At 31.5% G+C, this 17,096-nt stretch overlaps 1 protein-coding gene across 3 annotated transcripts in view; it reads left to right on the forward strand.

The window, feature by feature from the left end:
* Positions 1 to 17,096, forward strand: part of Itpr (Inositol 1,4,5,-trisphosphate receptor) — a 151,510-nt gene that overhangs the window by 95,271 nt on the left and 39,143 nt on the right. For all 3 annotated transcript variants that reach the window (XM_088228019.1, XM_088228020.1, XM_088228021.1), the window contains exons 34-39: positions 656 to 827; positions 9,345 to 9,514; positions 10,941 to 11,061; positions 11,723 to 11,874; positions 13,019 to 13,245; positions 16,541 to 16,652. In XM_088228019.1, coding sequence (XP_088084145.1) covers positions 656 to 827; positions 9,345 to 9,514; positions 10,941 to 11,061; positions 11,723 to 11,874; positions 13,019 to 13,245; positions 16,541 to 16,652 — 954 coding nt within the window. The remainder of the gene's footprint in view (positions 1 to 655; positions 828 to 9,344; positions 9,515 to 10,940; positions 11,062 to 11,722; positions 11,875 to 13,018; positions 13,246 to 16,540; positions 16,653 to 17,096) is intronic.

Genomic DNA, 17,096 nt, shown 5'->3' on the forward strand with positions numbered 1-17,096 from the left:
TAGGAACATGGAATGGATACCTACCTTTAATATGATCTAAATGTTCTTCAATTTCGGGCACTGGGTGTCAAAATGCACTATAAAATGTAATAAGAGATCTATGTTTTTCTATAACTGTTGTAATATTTATTTATTTATTTATATACGGCATTTCTGCCATTCACATATATGTGGTTTAAGAGTGCTTGAAAAAAAATCAAATATGATGTATTTATATACTATACACATTATATGTACATTACTTGAAATACATACATATTTTAAAATATAAAAATTTACAGTAAGTTCCCTATAAAATAACAAAATACTTTAATCAATCAAATTATAACAATTCTAACCCGATCTCCTGAAATTGATTTGCTCTTTTTGATTAGAATATGTTGGTCACTTTATTTTTTGAGTTAGACAGAGATAAACTAAAGATATCTTGAGTTTGTCTAAATTTTTGTAGACAAGGACTGGATTCAACTCCCTGGGGAGCTGTTTATATTAACATATTAACATATTACAACAGAGATGAAGAACATTTAAGAGAAGTTAATATAGAAGTCTAGGCATCTACAGGGCTTATGACCTGTCACTGTATGAAGAACTCAATGTACTAATCATTCTTGAACTCTTATTGGAAAATATATATGAATCTGTTTTCTTTTAGGTTAAGGATGCCTATGTCGGCTTTTTGAACCACTGCTACATCGACACAGAAGTGGAGATGAAGGAGATTTATTCTTCCAACCACATGTGGACACTGTTCGAGAACTCCTTCATTGGGGACATACAGAAAGTCATAGCCATCGTCATACCAGGAGACAAAAAGCTCATCAAACGTAAGTGTTCATTGATACTTGGACAAAATAAAACAACAATGAATTGAATTGTTTGAATTAAATGAAATAAAATTCATAAACATTTTTTGTATACTTTGTGGGATTTTTTGTTTACTGTTTTTAGTAATAATATGTATTTCATTGTTGTATGTAGTTATGCTTTATTTTTTTAATACTCTGTTTTATCTCTTATGTATATTGTAAATAAAACAAATAAATAAAGTAAAAAATAATAATTCGCACCCCCAGAAGTACACTGCGGTATGTCTAAATGTAACATTTTATTTTTTATTATCGGTGTGTTTCCTAATTTGCAATCATATTGCATTTTCCAGTTATTAATGGTACATTTTCTAATTTATATTTATGCTTCAATTTTTAATATTATCGGTATATTTTCTAATTTATATTTATTTTTCATTTTTTGATATTATTATTATTATTTGAATTTTTTAAGCATCATTTGATATAAAGAAAAACTCATGTAAAAAAGAAGGTCTCGCCTAAACACGGGAATTTCCTAGCTAGTCGAGACCTGAAATGTATGTAATGTAAATGTACATTTTAAAACGGTGAAATAAATAAAAGTACAAATATTGACATAATAAGTATGAAGGAATTTATGTGTTTCGTTTTCCATTATAAATTTCTAGATGAAAAATTCTTACAGCGATAAAATCAAAATATCCTGTATTTATTTATTAATTATATACGCTCAGAGGTCTTTTACATGACAGGTACAAAATTACAATTAAAGCGTTTAAGTTAATATGTAGGTTCAATAATTATGTATCTAACAAACAGTTATTAAAAAATGTTAAATATCGAATTCCATTATGCTTTATAGATATACATAAATAAAGATAAAATATTACATTAAAGTAAGTAGGTACGTGATTATTATTCGAATTATGTAACTACTTAATATTCGAATTATGTATCTACTTATTATTCGAATTATGCAACTACTTATTATTCGAATTATGCATCTACTTATTATTCGAATTATGTGACTACTTAATATTCGAATTATGTAACTACTTAATATTCGAATTATGTAACTACTTAATATTCGAATTATGTAACTACTAAATATTCGAATTATTTAACTACTAATTACGAGTATTCAATTTATGCATCTACTTATTATTTGAATTATGTAACTACTTAACATTCGAATTATGTATCTACTCAGTATTCGAATTATGCAACTACTTATTATTCGAATTATGTAACTACTTAATATTCGAATTATGTATCTACTCATTGTTCGAATTATGTAACTACTTAATATTCGAAATATGTATCTACTCATTGTTCGAATTATGTAACAACTTAAAATTCGAATTATGTATCTACTCATTGTTTGAATTATGTAACTACTTAATATTCGAATTATGTATCTACTCATTGTTCGAATTATGTAACTACTTAATATTCGAAATATGTATCTACTCATTGTTCGAATTATGTAACTACTTAATATTCGAATTATGTATCTACTCATTGTTCGAATTATGTAACTACTTAATATTCGAAATATGTATCTACTCATTGTTCGAATTATGTAACTACTTAATATTCGAATTATGTATCTACTCATTGTTCGAATTATGTAACTACTTAATATTCGAATTATGTATCTACTTATTATTCGAATTATGCAACTACTTATTATTCGAATTATGCATCTACTTATTATTCGAATTATGTGACTACTTAATATTCGAATTATGTAACTACTTAATATTCGAATTATGTAACTACTTAATATTCGAATTATGTAACTACTAAATATTCGAATTATTTAACTACTAATTACGAGTATTCAATTTATGCATCTACTTATTATTTGAATTATGTAACTACTTAACATTCGAATTATGTATCTACTCAGTATTCGAATTATGCAACTACTTATTATTCGAATTATGTAACTACTTAATATTCGAATTATGTATCTACTCATTGTTCGAATTATGTAACTACTTAATATTCGAAATATGTATCTACTCATTGTTCGAATTATGTAACAACTTAAAATTCGAATTATGTATCTACTCATTGTTTGAATTATGTAACTACTTAATATTCGAATTATGTATCTACTCATTGTTCGAATTATGTAACTACTTAATATTCGAAATATGTATCTACTCATTGTTCGAATTATGTAACTACTTAATATTCGAATTATGTATCTACTCATTGTTCGAATTATGTAACTACTTAATATTCGAAATATGTATCTACTCATTGTTCGAATTATGTAACTACTTAATATTCGAATTATGTATCTACTCATTGTTCGAATTATGTAACTACTTAATATTCGAATTATGTATCTACTCATTGTTCGAATTATGTAACTACTTAATATTCGAATTATGTATCTACTCATTGTTCGAATTATGTATCTACTCATTGTTCGAATTATGTATCTACTCATTGTTCGAATTATGTATCTACTCATTGTTCGAATTATGTATCTACTCATTGTTCGAATTATGTAACTACTTAATATTCGAATTATGTATCTACTCATTGTTCGAATTATGTAACTACTTAATATTCGAATTATGTATCTACTCATTGTTCGAATTATGTAACAACTTAATATTCTAATTATGTATCTACTCATTGTTCGAATTATGTATCTACTTATTGTTCGAATTATGTAACTACTTATTATTCGAATTATGTATCTACTCATTGTTCGAATTATGTATCTACTCATTGTTCTTCTTATGCAACTACTTATTATTCGAATTATGTAACTACTTAATATTCGAATTATGTATCTACCCATTGTTCGAATTATGTATCTACCCATTGTTCGAATTATGTAACTACTTAATATTCGAATTATGTATCTACTCATTGTTCGAATTATGTATCTACTCATTGTTCGAATTATGTAACTACTTAATATTCGAATTATGTATCTACTCATTGTTCGAATTATGTATCTACTTAATATTCGAATTATGTATCTACTCATTGTTCGAATTATGTAACTACTTAATATTCGAATTATGTATCTACTCATTGTTCGAAATATGTATCTACTCATTGTTCGAATTATGTATCTACTCATTGTTCGAATTATGTAACTACTAAATATTCGAATATGTATCTACTTATTATTCGAATTAAGCAACTACTTATTATTCGAATTATGCATCTACTTATTATTCGAATAATGTAACTACTTAATATTCGAATTATGTAACTACTAATTACGAGTATTCAATTTATGCATCTACTTATTATTTGAATTATGTAACTACTTAATATTCGAATTATGTATCTACTCATTGTTCGAATTATGTAACTACTTAATATTCGAATTATGTATCTACTCATTGTTCGAATTATGTATCTACTCATTGTTCGAATTATGTATCTACTCATTGTTCGAATTATGTATCTACTCATTGTTCGAATTATGTATCTACTCATTGTTCGAATTATGTATCTACTCATTGTTCGAATTATGTAACAACTTAATATTCTAATTATGTATCTACTCATTGTTCGAATTATGTAACTACTTAATGTTCGAATTATCTAACTACTTAATATTCGAATTATGTATCTACTCATTGTTCGAATTATGTAACTACTTAATATTCGAATTATGTATCTACTCATTGTTCGAATTATGTAACTACTTAATATTCGAATTATGTATCTACTCATTGTTCGAAATATGTATCTACTCATTGTTCGAATTATGTATCTACTCATTGTTCGAATTATGTAACTACTAAATATTCGAATTATGTATCTACTTATTATTCGAATTAAGCAACTACTTATTATTCGAATTATGCATCTACTTATTATTCGAATAATGTAACTACTTAATATTCGAATTATGTAACTACTAATTACGAGTATTCAATTTATGCATCTACTTATTATTTGAATTATGTAACTACTTAATATTCGAATTATGTATCTACTCATTGTTCGAATTATGTAACTACTTAATATTCGAATTATGTATCTACTCATTGTTCGAATTATGTATCTACTCATTGTTCGAATTATGTATCTACTCATTGTTCGAATTATGTATCTACTCATTGTTCGAATTATGTATCTACTCATTGTTCGAATTATGTATCTACTCATTGTTCGAATTATGTAACAACTTAATATTCTAATTATGTATCTACTCATTGTTCGAATTATGTAACTACTTAATGTTCGAATTATCTAACTACTTAATATTCGAATTATGTATCTACTCATTGTTCGAATTATGTAACTACTTAATATTCGAATTATGTATCTACTCATTGTTCGAATTATGTAACTACTTAATATTCGAATTATGTATCTACTCATTGTTCGAATTATGTATCTACTCATTGTTCGAATTATGTATCTACTCATTGTTCGAATTATGTAACAACTTAATATTCTAATTATGTATCTACTCATTGTTCGAATTATGTAACTACTTAATGTTCGAATTATCTAACTACTTAATATTCGAATTATGTATCTACTCATTGTTCGAATTATGTAACTACTTAATATTCGAATTATGTATCTACTCATTGTTCGAATTATGTAACTACTTAATATTCGAATTATGTATCTACTCATTGTTCGAATTATGTAACTACTTAATGTTCGAATTATCTAACTACTTAATATTCGAATTATGTATCTACTCATTTTCGAATTATGTAACTACTTAATATTCGAATTATGTATCTACTCATTGTTCGAATTATGTAACTACTTAATATTCGAATTATGTATCTACTCATTGTTCGAATTATGTAACTACTTAATGTTCGAATTATCTAACTACTTAATATTCGAATTATGTATCTACTCATTGTTCGAATTATGTAACTACTTAATATTCGAATTATGTATCTACTCATTGTTCGAATTATGTAACTACTTAATATTCGAATTATGTATCTACTCATTGTTCGAATTATGTAACTACTTAATATTCGAATTATGTATCTACTCATTGTTCGAATTATGTAACTACTTAATATTCGAAATATGTATCTACTCATTGTTCGAATTATGTAACTACTTAACATTCTAATTATGTATCTACTCATTGTTCGAATTATGCAACTACTTATTATTCGAATTATGCAACTACTTAATATTCGAATTATGTATCTACCCATTGTTCGAATTATGTATCTACCCATTGTTCGAATTATGTAACTACTTAATATTCGAATTATGTATCTACTCATTGTTCGAATTATGTAACTACTTAATATTCGAATTATGTATCTACTCATTGTTCGAATTATGTAACTACTTAATATTCGAATTATGTATCTACTCATTGTTCGAATTATGTAACTACTTAATATTCGAATTATGTATCTACTCATTGTTCGAATTATGTAACTACTTAATATTCGAAATATGTATCTACTCATTGTTCGAATTATGTAACTACTTAACATTCGAATTATGTATCTACTCATTGTTCGAATTATGCAACTACTTATTATTCGAATTATGTAACTACTTAATATTCGAATTATGTATCTACCCATTGTTCGAATTATGTATCTACCCATTGTTCGAATTATGTAACTACTTAATATTCGAATTATGTATCTACTCATTGTTCGAATTATGTAACTACTTAATATTCGAATTATGTATCTACTCATTGTTCGAATTATGTATCTACTCATTGTTCGAATTATGTATCTACTCATTGTTCGAATTATGTATCTACTCATTGTTCGAATTATGTATCTACTCATTGTTCGAATTATGTAACAACTTAATATTCTAATTATGTATCTACTCATTGTTCGAATTATGTAACTACTTAATGTTCGAATTATCTAACTACTTAATATTCGAATTATGTATCTACTCATTGTTCGAATTATGTAACTACTTAATATTCGAATTATGTATCTACTCATTGTTCGAATTATGTAACTACTTAATATTCGAATTATGTATCTACTCATTGTTCGAATTATGTAACTACTTAATGTTCGAATTATCTAACTACTTAATATTCGAATTATGTATCTACTCATTGTTCGAATTATGTAACTACTTAATATTCGAATTATGTATCTACTCATTGTTCGAATTATGTAACTACTTAATATTCGAATTATGCATCTACTCAGTATTTGAATTATGCAACTACTTATTATTCGAATTATGTAACTACTTAATATTCGAATTATGTATCTACTCATTGTTCGAATTATGTAACTACTTAATATTCGAAATATGTATCTACTCATTGTTCGAATTATGTAACAACTTAAAATTCGAATTATGTATCTACTCATTGTTCGAATTATGTATCTACTCATTGTTCTTCTTATGCAACTACTTATTATTCGAATTATGTAACTACTTAATATTCGAATTATGTATCTACCCATTGTTCGAATTATGTATCTACCCATTGTTCGAATTATGTAACTACTTAATATTCGAATTATGTATCTACTCATTGTTCGAATTATGTATCTACTCATTGTTCGAATTATGTAACTACTTAATATTCGAATTATGTATCTACTCATTGTTCGAATTATGTATCTACTTAATATTCGAATTATGTATCTACTCATTGTTCGAATTATGTAACTACTTAATATTCGAATTATGTATCTACTCATTGTTCGAAATATGTATCTACTCATTGTTCGAATTATGTATCTACTCATTGTTCGAATTATGTAACTACTAAATATTCGAATTATGTATCTACTTATTATTCGAATTAAGCAACTACTTATTATTCGAATTATGCATCTACTTATTATTCGAATAATGTAACTACTTAATATTCGAATTATGTAACTACTAATTACGAGTATTCAATTTATGCATCTACTTATTATTTGAATTATGTAACTACTTAATATTCGAATTATGTATCTACTCATTGTTCGAATTATGTAACTACTTAATATTCGAATTATGTATCTACTCATTGTTCGAATTATGTATCTACTCATTGTTCGAATTATGTATCTACTCATTGTTCGAATTATGTATCTACTCATTGTTCGAATTATGTATCTACTCATTGTTCGAATTATGTATCTACTCATTGTTCGAATTATGTAACAACTTAATATTCTAATTATGTATCTACTCGTTGTTCGAATTATGTAACTACTTAATGTTCGAATTATGCATCTACTTATTATTCGAATAATGTAACTACTTAATATTCGAATTATGTAACTACTAATTACGAGTATTCAATTTATGCATCTACTTATTATTTGAATTATGTAACTACTTAATATTCGAATTATGTATCTACTCATTGTTCGAATTATGTAACTACTTAATATTCGAATTATGTATCTACTCATTGTTCGAATTATGTATCTACTCATTGTTCGAATTATGTATCTACTCATTGTTCGAATTATGTAACTACTTAATGTTCGAATTATCTAACTACTTAATATTCGAATTATGTATCTACTCATTGTTCGAATTATGTAACTACTTAATATTCGAATTATGTATCTACTCATTGTTCGAATTATGTAACTACTTAATATTCGAATTATGTAACTACTAATTATTCAATTTTAGCAACTACTTATTATTCGAATTATTTGTTGTTTAATGTTTAATTTTGAAGGCCATTTTTAATGAGTTGTAAATAACTAACTATTAGAAAATGGGAATCAAATTGGGGTAGAGTGGGATTTGCACCACGGACCTTTGAGCTGTGAGGCCGAGACACTAGCCACAGGACCACAACCCGATTTACCCGTATAGTTTATAATTTTCTTTTATATTGCCTAGCTTGGAACAGGGTATGTATCCTTGTTAGCTGGGCAAAGTGATCATAAAATTGTAATTATGATAAAATGTATAAATAAATAAATATTTCATTAGCACCCAATATAAATTATTGAAATTAGGGATCATACACAATAAAATATCATGTTTTGAAAAAAGGATGAAACTGATATTTTTTAATGCTGGTTTTTAGCGTGTTTTGGTGAAATTTCTTTTGGACAATTGATGTGTCTCGATATTAGCTCCAAATTGCCACGTGAGGCTAATATCGTGTTTTGAAAAAACGACCCTCAATTTGACCATTCAAACATGAGAAGAAGACTGTAGCATCATAAATACTGCAGTGTCCTTGACATTTTTCTTAATTGATATCTCGCTAAAGATACGGGAGTGTTCTCTTGAGAAAGAAAAAAAAATGTGGTTAAACTGCATCCATAACTCAAGACAGCCAAATTTAGACTTATGACGGTGTACTTTTGGGAGTACTTTTCTTAAGCTAATATTTGAATATTGACGCTGCACATTTAACATTAATTATTCATCGCTACGAACAATAACGGCGCTTTATTACAAATAATAATAATGCGTCTGCTACCAAAAACATTAATTTGTCATGAAAGCGATGAAACTGGTAACTGGCTGTTCTAAATTTGCGGATTTAAGTATCACGCGTTTTTCATTTTTACATCAATTAATTATTGATTTCAGCCTTGCTCCCTCAGTCTGAGGAGGGTGATGCCACCCCTGTTCCGGGCGCCGCCCAGGTCCTCCTGAAGCCGGTGGAGAAGGCCCTCGTGTCCTACGTCACGGGAGCCCTGATGCACATCATCTGCACCTTCTTCGGCTCCCCATTCAGCGATCAGTCTACCGCTGTCCAGGTTTGTGAAATGCTGTACTAGAGATATGCCAGCTAAACAATGGCAATACGTATCTAAAATCTGCATCTGTCGACCCGAATGAAACCAAATTATCTGTCGAGGGCCAGTTACCGATTCCTCATGTTTTATTTATTTATTTACAAATGCTATTAACGGGGTTATTTACATATTAAATACGTTGGTGACAGTGTTTTAGTGAGAGTGTGTTTAGTAGGGATATAATATATCGTGGTTATGCAAGTAAAAGTGACCATTTGAAAAAATGATGAAATTGAGATTATTAACTTTTTGACATCATATTAGTATAATGCTTGACTGGTAAAAATGCCAAGTCGATCCGACACTCCAAAAAGAATTTTTTTTTTAAAATATGTGACCATTTGATAGAAGCTCACAGATTTTTGACAAGTAAAACTGACCAACACACATAGTCACTTTTACTAGTAAATTAAGATCCAAACAATTGACCAAGTAACAGTTGGTCAATTTTACTTGTAAATAGATGTCACCAGCGAAGAGTTAGTTAGAGTTAGTAGTCAGTAAGTTAGTATTCATTTTGTATTTAACCTTTATAAATATTAAAAAATGGATTATTGAAATAAAAAATCGCAAAAACATGATTTATAATTTATACTACCTCTCTCAATGAAAAAATAGTGTTTACTCACTGCACCAAATTTGCTTTTTTCCATTTTTCAAGAAACACAAAAGTTGTTTACTTCAAACGGCTACAACAAATAAACTAATTGATGAATTTGGGTGACATTTTAACAGCTGCCGTTTGACAGATCGCAATTTGGAAAAAAGAAATCTTTTTTGTGTTTGTGCTGCCATCTAGCGCTAGGTAGCTTCATAATCAATCCGCCCTCGTATAACGTTAATTACCAACCACCCACTTGAAAAATCTGATCTTTGAGAAGCAATTGAACTCTAGAAAAACACTAAAATGGCTCCCCTGAACATTATTGATTTCACTCGGTCAATTTCTCTTGTATATGTATTTCGTCACTTAAGCGGTAACATGACCTATGTATTCTCGTATTTTCACACTTAACTGGAAAGAGAGACAAAAAACTTAATGAATTATGTCATGTTCTCAGGAAGTTTTTGATACGTCATGTTAATAAAAGTGGAATTGTGGCGTCTCTAATAGGAGTTTTTTAAAACTGAATCTACAGGTTGATTCAAAAGGAGGCTACGAAACATTTCACATACTTATCTTATTCTGGTAAAAAAATGAGATACGTGACTAGCCAGTTAAGCGACTATAAGTATATCTGTGTGTGTATGTGAAGGGCTTATTATGTCCTGTCTTTGACTGGCGCCATTCTGTCTGTTTGAACGTCGATTCTTATGCCTGTTGATTTTAGAAGATTTTTTGAGATTTTTGCTTCACATTTCTAATTTTTTAATGTGATGATTTCAGACAAGACAGTCCATATTTGTGGGATTGCTACAGACCACCTTCAAACTGTACCAGTGGCCGTGGCTCACCGCTCCTCAGATGTTCAACGTAGAAAGCTGCATCAGGACCCTCTGTGAAGTTGGTATGTTCATTTTCCAAGAAATAAATATAATTATGTCTATACATTATGCGTTGGGAAAATATTTTGTTGGTAACAGAATTGGCTATAGCGGAGAGACTATCACACCCTCTAACTTCTGTTCACTACACTTTATAGTCCTAACGCTCCTATATACCTCTTTGCTCTTAGTCTTAAAGCATTATTTTAATTCTCATTCACAATTCCTCCTTCTTCTGTCCATGCGACCCGATTGTGGAATCATCTTCCATCCACTATCAAAGATGTTTCTATAGTAGCTCTAATTACGCCTGAGGAAAAGAGCAATTTTTCCATATATGTGGGCATCGCCAAGGAGACTTATGTCCTCAGATGCGGTGTGCGGTATGTGGTGGGCAAGCTGACCACACCAAAATGTGTCTTACTAGTTTGTCTTGTCAAAAACCAATTTTAAACATGTGTACCAATCTAGGGAAAAAATGTGCGCTTAAAATTACATATTTAGATTCATTATTAAAATATTCCGTGTATTTTTTATTAAACCTCTTTTTCTAAATATAATTGTTTTAAAAAAATACCAGGATAGTATTTTAATCATGTCGCACCTTGTAATAAGATGGACAACTTCTTGTATAATCTTAAATTTCTTGATTGCATAAGTATATTTTATTACATTGCATTTCAGCCAAGACAAGAAATATCGCCATACCTTCGGACCTGGAGACGAGAGTCCAAGAAGTGTTTCAGAAGCAGTCCAAGCTCTCTAAGCTGTCCAGACAAACCAGCCGCTGGCTCCTGGCTGCCAAGACACAGAAGATTGAGAAAACCCAGTCACAGGTACACTCGCATTTGCACTTTTTTTTCATTTTATTTTTTTACAGGTTAGAATATACAAAGAAGACTTAATATACCTATAATTGTATTTCATAAGCTTCTATTTTATCTTTGAGTGTTGGCATCAGTAGGAATATTCTATAGTGGACCAATCAGGAACTTCTCAGCATTTGCTCATGTGGAGAGAAAACCACTTAAAACTCTTCAGGAGAAGCCGGCCTGTTGGCAGTAGTCAACAGGCCTTCCGTTCCACTAGAAAAGTGTTCGGCATTTTGAGTCCTACTTTGGTTTATTTTACCTGCCTAGTCCTATTTGTCCTGCACTAACTTGACCTTTTAAATTCTACCTCTTGTATGAGTTTTTTGTGATGTATCACCGATCCGATATCGCAAAGGTCCTCACCCAGACTTCTGCATAGCGCCTCCAGCTGTTGTCTCTGAAAGCTGTGAAAAAGGAGCAATGCATGAACAGGTGGGGACATCTTGAGGTGTTTCATCATCACATGGGCAGCTGTCGATCTCGGAGATCTTGAAGCGATGTAGGCAGCTCATGAACCCACCATGACTCGTGAGGATTTGTGTTAGCTCAAAACTGGCTTTTTTTACTCTCCTGAAATCAAAGGCATGGTAAATGGTAGGGAAAATCATTTTAGTAATTTGTCCAGTATTTTTATTCAAATAACAGTCATTCCAGACTTGAAGAGTCCTGCTTCTTATTTTCCTTTTGGCATAGCTGAGCGGGAAATTGGCGAAATTGGGTGCTGTCTTCTTGAGCCTTTTTGTTGCCAAGTACTCCACCGTGTCCCTTTATCCAACCGATGTACACAATCTGATGTCTGCATCGAAGCTTCTGATATCTGTTGAATTTCGGTCCGTTATTGCATAGTGAAACATAATGTTAAGGCTTAGATGAAGGGGTTGACGACTTAAGAATTTAAACAAAGGTTCTACTCGGAAGATATAGAAATTTCGGAAGAAGTGCATAGTCCAGGGGGACTACGTCGAAAGATAAGGTACAAAAACTTTACTAAAAAGTTCAATTAACCCTTGTAAAACCTTGACCCCTTTACAGCTTAACAACACTGAGCAAGATTAATTAAAATCTCTTCCCTTGACTTCGCGACTACATTATTGATATTTCAACCCAGGGAGTCTGTACGGATCGCTCCATCATGGAGGGTCTCCAGGACATTGTGGCCCTGCTGGAGGAGCAGCTGCGGCCGCTGGTGCAGGCCGAGTCGGGCGTGCTGGTGGACATCCTGTACCGGCCGCGCCTGCTGTTCCCGGCCACGCCTGCCGCCGCGCTGCTGTCGGCGCAGGCCACCGCCGGCCTGGACAGCTGCCGCCGCGACGCTAGCGGGATCTTCATCTCGAGGTTAGTGTGTTACTAGCGGGACATATGGAGTCGGGCGTGCTGGTGGACATCCTGTACTGGCCATGCCTTGTGTTAGCTACTTTGATAATTGTTTAAAACTCCACAATAATTGCATCCATGATCCAAATCTAAATTCTGTATTTTTAAAACTAGTGGTATATTTGGTTAGATTTATAAAACAGCCGAAAAAGTTTGAAGATGAAGAATTGTAAGCGTTAGTCCATCAAGACTCATGTCAAATACAAGAAGAGCTGGTAGAATCATCGGACGTGACTCAAGCAGCCATTTCCAAGCGCCTAAAAGCATTGGGATTCATACAAAAGCAAGCGGATTGGGTGCCATACGAGTTGAAGCCGAGAGACGTGGAAAGGCGATTTTGCATGTCTGAAATGCTGCTCAAGCGTCATAAAAAGAAGTTGTTTTGGCATCGAATTGTTACTGGCGACAAAAAATGGATTCACTACGACAACCAGAAACGCAACAAATCATACGTGAAGCCCAACCAACCAGCTGAATCGACACCGGAGAAGAATATTCACGCTGCCAAGATAATTCTCTGTATTTGGGGGACCAAAAGGAAGTTGTGTATTATGGGCTTCTAAAACCGGGTGAAACCATAACTGGAAAGCTGTACCGACTACAATTGATTTGTTTAAAGAGAGCATTGAAGGAAAATTCTTATGCTGAAATAGAGTCAATGTTAAATATTTCTAGTCTACAAAAACGTAGAACTAATATTGACTCCATATATATGTTCGGCATACTAAATGGTATAATCGATGTTCCATCATTACTGGGACAAGTAAAATTCAATATTCCGACTCGTAGATTGAGAAACAGTGAAGTACTGTTCATCGATCAGCATAGAACAAACTATGGCCTAAATTCTCCAATGACCCGCCTTTGTCGTATTGTTAACTCAAGACAGGATCTGGACTTTTTTGGTTTAAGTTTACAACGATTTAAACGAGCACTAAATAAATAGTCCAGATCTTGTCTCGATGTCCCTTATGTTTGTCAATGCTTCTTTCTTTTTTCTTTAAATGTTTTAAACTACTCTTTTATTGTAATATTTAAACCTTATAAATTGTATACATGGACTATGTCCGTTAATAAATAAATAAATAAATAAAAACGGCCAGAATGGGAGACCAGACACAGGACTTTGATTTTCCAACATGACAATGCTCGACCACATGTTGCTCATACCGCTAAAAACTATTTGGAAAATAGCGGATGGGAAGTTCTGCCCCACCCGCCATCCAGTCCAGACTCGGCGCCTTCTGACTTCTATTTGTTTCGGTTGATGCAGAATGCACTTTCTGGAATACGCCTCACTTCAGTCCGAAGCATTAAAAATTGGCTCGATTCGTTCTTTGATTCAAAAGATGACCGGTTTTTTGGGATGGCATCCACAAATTGCCAGAAAGATGGGGAAATGTTGTAACTTCTGATGGACAATACTTTAAATAATAGAATTGTACAAGATTTTCTTTGATAAACGCTCAAATTTCCTAAAAAAATCCCGTTTTTAGGTTATAGACCCAATATTAGAGACATTTCCCCAAAAAATCAATTAATTATTTTTTTTTTTTATTTTTTTTTTTTTGCACCACAACAGGTCAAGAGGCCCAATTGCAGTGGTGAATTACATCACAGAACACCCAGGCTTGAGAAAAATTTAATGTTAATTTTTGTGTTCTCACCGGGAATCGAACCCGGAACCTTCCGTGCGTGAGTCAAGCGTCTTGATCACTACACCACCAGCAACCTGTGTGAATGCGAATATCATGTTTCTCTTGGGTATCTGAAGTAGTTAGAATCTTGAATTTTTTGGATTATCAAAGTTTATAAGTGAAAATTCTTGATGGATGTTCTTTGTAATTTATTATAGAAATAAAAGATGAGTGATACTAAATCCACAAATTCGGAAAATCCAGTGACCGGTTTCATCGCTTTCGCAAAATCTTCGAGACTGGTATTTTTATTAAGAAATCCAATGTATTTATACAAAGCAGAGGTAAGGATAGAGAATTCAAAATTATATGAAATTAAATTATTTTTGCTTTAAGGATCATTAACAAAGTGTTTCTGGTTAACTATTGAGTTGAAATAATGATATTTTAATGAGTTTAAGTATTGTATCTAAATATTATTTTTATTGTCCCATCCTTTGTGAGTTTGATTTCTGTCCATTGTGATTTCTGAATAACAAAGGGTAAAAAGTCATTAGTAAAATGATTACAATGCGTATACACGTATATTCCCCATTACTAATAAAATGCTTGTAAAAAGCGGATTTGTATTTATTTAGACAACGAACAAGGTTTCATATTTTTTTCTCACTCTGCACAGAAATGTATAAGCAGTTCATTTTAGGAAAGCTCTTGTGGTAAATATGATCTAGTAATTTTACCTCTAGTAAAATGACTGTCAAATGTGACAAGAACAGATATCATCATCATAAGCTCGGCGGGCCTTGGCCGAATCCAGGAGTCTTCTCCACTCTTGTTGGTCTGCTGTTCTTCCTCTCCAGTTCATCACCCCCAACATCGTCATATCTGCACTGATGCTGTCCATATACAAGAACAGATATAAAATAACGGCGAATATCGAGAGTAAAAGAGATAAGACTTTCATATTTTTTTAAGCCGGTTTTTAGCGTGTTCTAGTGAGTTTTTTTCAGTTAATTGATGCGTCTCAATACTGGCATAAAATGTGTAAAATAAAAACCAAAATGCCACGTGTCCTCAATTAACAATATGTTTCTTTTTTGGGTGATACCGTGTGTGTTGGATTTGTTCCGACGTTTCGGCTACCATTGCAGGAGCCATCTTCAATATGAAAAATTATAATGCCCCAGATCCTTCCACGCAATGGAGTGTGTAAAAATCGTATACTAAAAGAATGATGGTTATAAGCCCTGTAACTGCCTAGACTTCCACATTCCTTTCACAAAAATGTATTATTTTTGTATTTTAACATTTCCCTTACTGTCCTAAAAATTTCCGCGCGTTACGGTGCTGTGTAGTCACTACACATGCAAAAAATGAGAGATTTTAAATCGTAAAAGTGTAATATTCATCAGTTTACCCTGAAGATGGCTCCTGCAATGGTAGCCGAAACGTCCGGACAAATCCAACACACACGGTATCACCCAATAAAGAAACATATTGATAACAGTGACTGTGAAAACCTTCGCACCTGTTTGTCCTCAATGACATGGCTAAATTTTTATTACTCTATAATTGTTGCAAGGCTAAATCTGATGTGTAGTGTAAATGTTTGTTTTTAGATTGATTCGCCATACGGAGCGATTGCTGGAAGAGAAGGAAGAGAAGCTTTGTGTCAAGGTGCTGAGGACCCTTAGAGAAATGATGGCAGTTGACCCGGAGTATGGTGAAAAGGTCAGATTATTAAAGTCAATATCGATAGTCCCAAAAAGACTTGTTGAAACCGCATCAAACTGAAACCGATTAAACTACTCATAACTGAGTACTTTCACGTTTTGGCCATTAGTTACTCTGTAGACGTCGCTTAGTACGCAACTGCCGATTTAAATTCAACTACGCCGTGTTGTGTCGTTTGTAAGTGTCAAAATACTGCTGGGATCAAAAGGGTATAGGGTGGGATCACACTTCATGTGTAAGTAGCAAATCCACAAATAATTTTTAAATTCAAATTTTTTTCCGTCTAGATTGTCAAATAAAACAAGGTAGACATTTTTTTAAATGAACTCAGAAAAAAATATTGTATTTTCAAAATCAATATGGATATTGTGAAATGTTTTCAGACATAATTTTTCAAAATAAAATTGTTAAAAATATGTCTCCAAAAAATGCGACATATTG

This window comes from Micrasema longulum, unplaced genomic scaffold (genome assembly GCF_059751315.1).
Source record: "Micrasema longulum isolate JH-2025_06_02 unplaced genomic scaffold, ASM5975131v1 h1tg000554l, whole genome shotgun sequence".
Taxonomy (NCBI): Eukaryota; Metazoa; Arthropoda; class Insecta; order Trichoptera; family Brachycentridae; genus Micrasema; species Micrasema longulum.